Source organism: Tarenaya hassleriana, unplaced genomic scaffold (genome assembly GCF_000463585.1).
Source record: "Tarenaya hassleriana unplaced genomic scaffold, ASM46358v1 Cleome10, whole genome shotgun sequence".
In the NCBI taxonomy this organism is placed as follows: Eukaryota; Viridiplantae; Streptophyta; class Magnoliopsida; order Brassicales; family Cleomaceae; genus Tarenaya; species Tarenaya hassleriana.
The window spans coordinates 485,476-493,398 of record NW_010960188.1 but is presented as its reverse complement, the minus strand read 5'-3'; the positions used below and the strand labels follow the sequence as shown (position 1 = coordinate 493,398).

The 7,923-nt window shown below is 38.3% G+C and overlaps 2 protein-coding genes across 4 annotated transcripts in view; one reads left to right on the top strand and one right to left on the bottom strand.

Moving 5' to 3' along the window:
• Nucleotides 1–2,472: 2,472 nt before the first annotated feature.
• On the top strand, nt 2,473–4,568 carry LOC104827284 (AP2-like ethylene-responsive transcription factor TOE3). The gene is made up of 9 exons (XM_010560440.2): nt 2,473–2,937; nt 3,038–3,063; nt 3,160–3,190; nt 3,330–3,417; nt 3,519–3,664; nt 3,754–3,798; nt 3,898–3,986; nt 4,075–4,160; nt 4,249–4,568. Exons 1-9 carry the CDS (start codon nt 2,651–2,653, stop codon nt 4,447–4,449), a joined length of 999 nt encoding a protein of 332 aa, XP_010558742.1. The 5' UTR covers nt 2,473–2,650; the 3' UTR covers nt 4,450–4,568.
• A 378-nt stretch (nt 4,569–4,946) lies between these two features.
• LOC104827264 (probable E3 ubiquitin ligase SUD1) overlaps nt 4,947–7,923 on the bottom strand; it is an 11,728-nt gene continuing 8,751 nt past the window's right edge. The window contains exons 5-12 of one of the 3 annotated variants that reach the window (XM_010560414.1): nt 7,071–7,388; nt 6,803–6,990; nt 6,358–6,705; nt 6,119–6,276; nt 5,892–6,031; nt 5,660–5,806; nt 5,198–5,570; nt 4,947–5,099 (exon numbers count right to left, since the gene is read on the bottom strand). In XM_010560414.1, coding sequence (XP_010558716.1) covers nt 5,011–5,099; nt 5,198–5,570; nt 5,660–5,806; nt 5,892–6,031; nt 6,119–6,276; nt 6,358–6,705; nt 6,803–6,990; nt 7,071–7,388 — 1,761 coding nt within the window. In that variant the 3' untranslated portion in view covers nt 4,947–5,010. The remainder of the gene's footprint in view (nt 5,100–5,197; nt 5,571–5,659; nt 5,807–5,891; nt 6,032–6,118; nt 6,277–6,357; nt 6,706–6,802; nt 6,991–7,070; nt 7,389–7,923) is intronic. The other 2 variants (XM_019201404.1, XM_019201405.1) reach the window with 2 other exon arrangements.

Here is a 7,923-nt window from a genome sequence, read left to right as displayed (position 1 = left end):
GGGGGGGGGGGGGGGGGGGGAGGGGATCACGTGAGTCACGTTGGGCGTAAGATCAGTTTCAGTGATCTTGTCAAGTGGGACCCACCATTTTATCTATGCGTACGATACGAGGATGATTTTATCGGCACCGTCCGATGTTTCCAACCTCTCATCCTATTTTTTTTTTTTAATTTTATTTTTAAATGTAGATAATTGTGCCGACACACTTGGAGGTTCTCGATGTCTCCCTTTTCTGCGTCATCAATGTAATACGAAGATTTATACAGCCCACGTGTTTATCATCGACAAAAAAGATCCTCAAATCCAGGTTGCTCATGCTACTAGTTTTGAAAAAAAAAACTAAATATATCATAACTATTCATATGATATTAGTCTCAAAAGACAATGGATGATGAATCTAGACGCCCATATTTCGAGATTTATTCTCTATAAAATAAAATGCCATCAAAGAGACGGATTTAACAAAATATTTAGATGTTGATACCCAACGTAGTAGTACTCGAAATACCTATCCATATTTATGAATTTTACTCAATTGTATTTAAGAAATGATTTTCCAAATATTGTAAGATTTGATCGATTGGAATTTATTTCAAATTTGGATAGCTTAGAGAGGAACCGGATGAAATATACGGTGACATGGAATACTTATCCTTAAAACACGAAATTAGTGGACACAAACACGTATGCAACACAAAGGTGGGGCTAAGGCCTTATATTATTGGTTCAAAACATGATTTGGGCATATACATATATATATACATATTCACACCCGTGTGTGTGTAATTATATATGTATGTATGTGTGTGTACATATAGAGAGAGAGAGAGAGAGAGAGAGAGCGCGTGTTTGCTACTAGAGGAAAGGACAGTTTACATCAAAGCCTCGTCATTCTTCCATTAGGGGAAGGTTTCTCCTTTCCCCTCCACTTCTCATTACATTCATTCAACCACACACACATATATGCAATATGTTCGGTTGCTTGCTGTAATAACAATTAATATAGTTACATGCATATACGTACGTATCCATTCATCTACGTATGCGAACGTTGAAGTATAGATAATCAAAAGTTAATTTGTCCCGGCCCATGTGTTTTTCAGCCTAGGTTATTTCCTTCTCATATTCCTTTTTTTTTTATTTGCAAAATATATTTATTTTAAAATTAATGTGATATATTCATTTGTTGGTTTTCCTATTAAACGTTTAAACGATCATTGAATGGATATCATCGAAAGAGTCAAATCAATATACATATATATATATATATATATGTATGTATATAATATACGCTAGATTATTAACCAACAATCACGTAAATGGTAATTAACTATTCATTTTGACAGGTTGAACGACGTGTCGATTTTACGATTAATTGTTGTACGAATCGAACTGGGCCCTTTGTGTTTATTGAATGCACGCCTAAAAAGACAATGTCTTCTGTATCCCCACTCTCTCTTGCTTAGCGCGTGTCCACACTCTCTTTATTTTCTTTTTCTTTTTCCTGTTTTCCAATTAAAACCCACTACTGCGTTCTTAATATTTCATGTTCTATATATACAATTTGTGAATACAAAGTGAATCGTTATTAACAATATTGAAAAATAGATTTATCTATATATATTCGATTTAATATTATATTTGTTTATATTTAATAACCAATGATCAAAAAATGGAATGATACAAAAAAAGAGAGCGTCATAACACGCGCTAAGAGGGGAGAGTGAGGCTGTGGGGTATAAAGGCGATTAATAAGAAACCCTGAAACAGGGAACTATTTTCGTACTATGTGATACCCCATTTTCGGTAATATTTTCCCTTCTTTTTTTTTTTTTCCTCCTCACGTTATTCCTGTCTCTTTTTTCCTTTACCAAACCCTTTCACCGATTTTGTTCATTTGGCATTTTTATTATTTTATTTTAGAAAACATAATTCACTAATTTTGTATTTAGGGTTGGAATCCATCGGATAAAGAGTTAGAAGAATCAAACCAATTATAGACTTAGTTCATCTTCAGTAGAATAGCATATAAATTAATTATTAGACAGGGAAAAAAATGAATTAGATTACTTGCAATTGGTCTGGTCTCTTTTAGTTATTTCCTTATTTAAAAAAAAAATAATATACGCAACTGTTTTTCATACACAGCTTATTATTGTGGACAGGGAGTCAAATGGAAGAAGGAAAGAAGATGAAAATAATGATAATTATAATAATAATAATCAATATTCAATATTCAATACTTTTGGGTAGGGATAGATAAGAATCAAATTTCAAACTGGTCATGTCCTTATCAATGTCTCTATCTATAAACTAGTAAATTACCCATTTACAATGGTTGTTAATTTTTTTCTTGAACATAATATATACAAATTATATTTGAAATGCATGATGTTTTCGTTTTATTTTTTAAAAAAAATTATGTTTAGTCGTCAATTCATTTTACACATTTTTATTTATTTTCTTGAGCCCGTACTAGAGGGATTAGGGTGGTAGAAGAAAAAGGGCTCTCCTCTCTCTCTCTCTCTCTCTCTCGTTCCCGCTGTAGAGTTGAATTCTTCTCTTCACGTCCTTTTGTTTCTGATCAAGTTCATCGATTCTATACTAAATTTGAGAGGCATAAAAAACGGCTAGAAGAAGGGAATTAAAGATGTGGGATCTAAACGACTCGCCGGACGAAGCGGCGATCGTGCTCCAAGAATCGGAAGAAAAGAGGAAACGGGTCGGATCCGGGTCGGGTTTCCCGGTGACCCGGGAATTCTTTCCGGTGAATAAGGAGCAATGTGGGGTGGTGTCGGATTCAAGCGGATCCGGTCGAGCAGAGGACACGTCATCACCACCGACGAAGAAAAGCCGCCGCGGGCCCCGCTCTCGCAGCTCCCAGTACAGAGGAGTCACCTTCTACCGACGAACCGGAAGATGGGAGTCTCATATCTGGTACTTCTCTCTCTCTCTCTATATATATGCACCGTATATATGTATATGTATGTATGTGTGGATGATGTGAATTTTCATGTTTGAGGGTCTGATGACGCAGGGATTGTGGGAAGCAAGTGTACTTGGGTATGCTTCATGTTTCTCCAGTCAGTTCAATTTCTAGGGTTTCGAATTGAGAAGGAGAAGTCTTTAAAACTGATGTAAAATGTTGTGTTCAAACAGGTGGATTTGACACGGCACATGCAGCCGCCCGGTAATACACACACACACACACATATATGTGTATATATATATTTCTCGTTCATTCACTCTCACCCTTTAATTAATTATTATATATTTGGCTAAGTCCCAGACCTTGACACATTCCAAATCAAATCTGTTTCTGGAAACAGTGCGTACGATCGGGCTGCGATAAAGTTCCGAGGAGCAGAGGCCGACATAAATTTCGACATCGAAGATTACATGCACGATTTGAAGCAGGTGATTACGTTACGTACCGAAAATAATTAAATATAAAAATGGGTTGCGATTATGATTATATCAGTTAATAAATTTTTGCGGCGTTGCATGCTAAAACGAAGATGAGCAATCTGACGAAGGAGGAGTTCGTGCATTTCCTTCGGAGGCAGAGCACGGGGTTCCCGAGGGGCACCTCCAAATTCAGAGGGGTCACTCTGCATAAATGTGGAAGATGGGAGTCTCGCTTGGGCCAATTTCTCGGCAAAAAGTATTTTTAATTTACTTTTTTTTTTATAAATTAATTAACCCTTTTTTCGGTCCCTAATTACTTCTGAATGAGATTTCTCCCGTGTCCAGATATGTCTACTTGGGTCTCTTTGATTCCGAGATTGAAGCTGCAAGGTACTGAAGTTCATCTCCTTCCTCGGGTTTAATTTGCCTTTTTTTTTTCTTTAAAAAAACTAAATATATATATATATATATGTATACATGTATATGTAGGGCTTATGATAAAGCTGCGATTAAATGTAACGGGAAAGACGCCATCACCAATTTCGATCCCAACATATACGAGGAAGAGCTCGACTCTGGTATCATTATCTGCCATCTTACCTTAATTAGTATTTAATTTTATATAAATCTGCCTCGATACTTATCTTAAAACTATATATATGATAGATACGATGCCGCACGATACATTGGATCTGAGTCTGGGAAAATCTACATGCACTGGTCAAAATTTCAGATTCGGTAACGAAGCAAAGGTACGCGGACATTATATTCATATCTATGTTTCAGTAATTGATTGGACCGTTTTGTTATAACGTAATGTATAAATAATTACAATTACAGGGTCCGAGTGAAGAGAAGAGGAACGGCGGCGAGGGGAGATTAGGGAGTGATCTCTCGCTATCGATAAGAGCCGTAGGATCAGGACAGCAGAGGCAATCGGACGGCGGTGGTAAGCCCAAGTCGTTGGTTGCAACAACTGCTGCAGCATCATCAGGATTCCGTACTCCTTGCTGGCTGCACTCTCATGGCCTCCCTCTTTAATTGATTTTTAATCATCTTCTTAATCATCATTACCAACCATTAACCATTTGTCCTTCGCATCGTCCCCTACTCTAATCGTATTTTCTCGTAAGTAATTTAATTGGATCAGGTTCCTGTCACGTGGGCCAATCGTATGATATATATATATATATTTTCTTTATTTTCTTTCCAGTGGTTGGAGATATTTTGTATGAATGAAAATGTATTTTAATGGGATATTTTTCTTTCTTGGTAACTTAGAAAGCTGTTTTGATGATTCAATAATAATGGAACCAGGGAATCTTCCACGCGCCTCATCCCACTAGTGCTCTGTTCCTCAAAAATTCTTTTGATAAAGGATCATAAAAATAAAAAATGACAATCGGTCTATTACAAATTTAAAAAATTGTAGATATTTATGTTGCTTGATAAAAATATTCGCTCTATTTTTTTTAATAATGACTCACCATGTCGAAAAGACGATGTAATAATGCAAACCCTCAAATTCCAATTGCGCATATTCAATATTGTTGTTATTATTATTTTTATTAAAATTCGTACGGGCCGACATAACTAATCCCATTAGTCAATAACTCCGGCGACCAGAACCTGTTCTGATATGTTCCGCAAGAAACAAGGGCGTGTAATGCTTGAGCTTTCTCCTTCATATCCTTCAAAAACGTTACAGAGAAAGTAAATGTTCAATTGTTCAAAATCTACAATGAGGTATTCATGTTCATGAACTGTTAATCACTGTTTTCGTTGTTACCATCTTCCGTCAAGTCTATCAGCCTGTGTCCGACCAAATACCTGTCATCTAAGATCATACGGTGAAGACGGATGACGAGATCACTGATCAGTCTGATGTCTAACCATGCAAGGATGACGGAAAGGAAGGCTGGCCAAACGAACAGCCTAACGGCTGAGCTGACGGCCGAGGAATATCCGAGCATGGAGACTACGGACGTAACCAGCACGCACGGGAGACACAGAGCGGTCAGAAGGGTGATTATGAACGAACCCAGAACTTCTCTCAGCAGCCACATGGTAGGCAGTTGGTTGATGCCGACATTTCTGATCCTCCTGAGCTTTTCCCGCCATGCCCTTGTGGCGAAGCGGCCGTTCTCCTCGTCGAGTGCAACCTGCGAGGGAAACATTACGTGCTGCACGAGAAATGGATTGTTCTTGTATAAAAGTTACAGATGTGTTCATAGATGTGTCTGTGTCTAACCAGTAAAATCCAGATGTGTAGGTAGACTAATCCAAGTAACCAATCCTGAATCAAGAGGAATACTGGAGTTTCATCGATCGGAACTCTCAGCGGGATGATGACCATCAGATCGATTAGGATTCCGAGCAACACCGGTATGACAACAATCTGTTCATCAGATTTTCAGGTTATAGAAATAAGTGATCCCAAAACAGGGAAACAAAAGAAGATGATGGTTACTTTTTTTTTTTACCCAGATCAAGATCAACAAAAGATTCCGCATGAACATCAGGATTTCGTGAAGAAGCGAAACGATCCTTCCTGTCTGAATACGATCATATGCATACTGGGTTTTTCGGAGGATATGATATCCAAGCCAGATAGCGTAGAGATCTACAATGATAGATGGCAGAGGAAAGACTCAGTGTTGACAAGCAAAACCGAATATATGATTAAGAAGCGAGATGAAAAACTACAAACCATTTGATTTGATTGCAACAGGCATCACGACCGTAGGAACGAAGTTGAAGAAAGCCCTTCCCAACAATAACGGCAAAGACATGAATGCTGTACTTACCAGAAGCAAGCTCAAACCACCTAGAACTAATAATAGTGTAATCTTCAGTGGAAACCTGCAACTGTAATTTATCAGAAAAAAGAACTTTCTCACCGTCAATCTTTTTCAAATGCCACTTTCGATGGTGATATCAGCTTACTACCTTGAATCATTCGGCGGGTCGATGTCATCTTCCGAGGTGTATGCCCTCCGATCTTCAGGAGACAAGATCATAGAGCCTTCTGCTATGGCATACACCACCAACCACTTTCCAGGCCATCTATTTCGACCCAATAATGGTATCTCGGTCTGATCAGCGTTGCTTTGAGGTACTTCAAGCAAGAAATCATTCAACTGGAGCCAAGAACTGACAGAGATGAACCACTTGCGAACAATGGGTTCAACTCTTGTTGGATCAGTAAGGTTGCCTAACATCCTGAGAGTTTCCTTTGCCAAGTGATTAAAAGCATAAATTTCAGCTAAATCGAGCCCAAAATTACCACTTGAATTCCTGCATTTGCATTTAAAATTTGTAATTTATATCCTTGAAGAAGCAGAAAGGGGAAAAACCTATGACGAATGAGAGGAACAGATTTTGAGGAGCTTACCAGAACTTGAGGGGGAAGAATGATGGGCATAAAAGAGTGATCATTTTTACTGGTACGTGAAGTACAATCACAATGAATACCCCATGGAAAGCAAGTGCAAAGAGGATGCCACACAAATGCAGTTCCGAAATGCGGTACAATGGATCAGTAACATCTTGGAGAAACCAAAAGGCTCGTTTATGAACGATCTGACAAATGAAGCAAGTAGAAGTAAGTTTCATCAGAAAGTTATCAGAAGAAATGCAAACTAAGCTGTGACCTATGTTACCTTTTGGATAAGGTCCAAGTAAGTCCACGCCATTGCCAAGTAAAAAATCCCTATGGACCAATATATGATATTCATGGATGGATCCGCCGAAAGAAACTCAAGTCTATGGGTTATCGTCCCTTCTGGTACAGGAAATGTGCAGATATCGACCCAGAAACCGAGTATCAAAGGCAAAACACCAAATTTAATGGACAATACTGGAGCAATCATGACTATTGCTGCAAGCTGCTTAGTGATCTCAGCTAGATTTTTCCAGACTGCTACCAGGGAATTCCATAGGAGGGATGGAAACTTCAGAATAAGGGATGGCAATCCAACCAATTGTTGGTTGTAATGCTCTAGGATGATCCGTGATATGACATTTTGACTTTGTATTGATTCATTGGTTTATGAATGCATTACATTCCCGTTATATGATTGGCATGTTTGTTATATTTCGGCATCCTTGAATCATTATAGAATGATTCTAAACTCCCTGGTCAGTTATCATTGTGGGAACAATGATGAATTAAGACTAGCATGAGGTGTGATTGATGCATTGGATGCATATCACAATCATGGGTACTCGTTGTGAACGAGTGACTGGTTGACCCGCATGAGATTGTCACATGGACAGAGTCATGACTTGAATCTCATAAAGCGGTTTGTTCTTGGATCCTCAGACCTGAGATGTCTAGAGTATCTGATATGAGGAGTAGCATGTCTTGACTACGTCAAACGTCATCTTTAACCGGATGATTATAACGGCGTTGATCAGATACGTTCACGAATCATATGGAGATAATAGACATGCAATATGGGACTTATCACCTCCTCAATAGGAGAGATATCGATGGGCCCTCTCGTGGAAGTC

What these genes read in the sequence shown, in the direction of transcription:
- LOC104827284 (XM_010560440.2), top strand. Translation starts at nt 2,651, where the DNA reads ATGTGGGATCTAAACGACTCGCCGGACGAAGCGGCGATCGTGCTCCAA. An exon ending in AGATGGGAGTCTCATATCTG is followed by an intron (nt 2,938 to 3,037) that starts GTACTTCTCTCT and finishes CTGATGACGCAG; the next exon opens with GGATTGTGGGAAGCAAGTGT. An exon ending in CGAGGAAGAGCTCGACTCTG is followed by an intron (nt 3,987 to 4,074) that starts GTATCATTATCT and finishes TATATATGATAG; the next exon opens with ATACGATGCCGCACGATACA.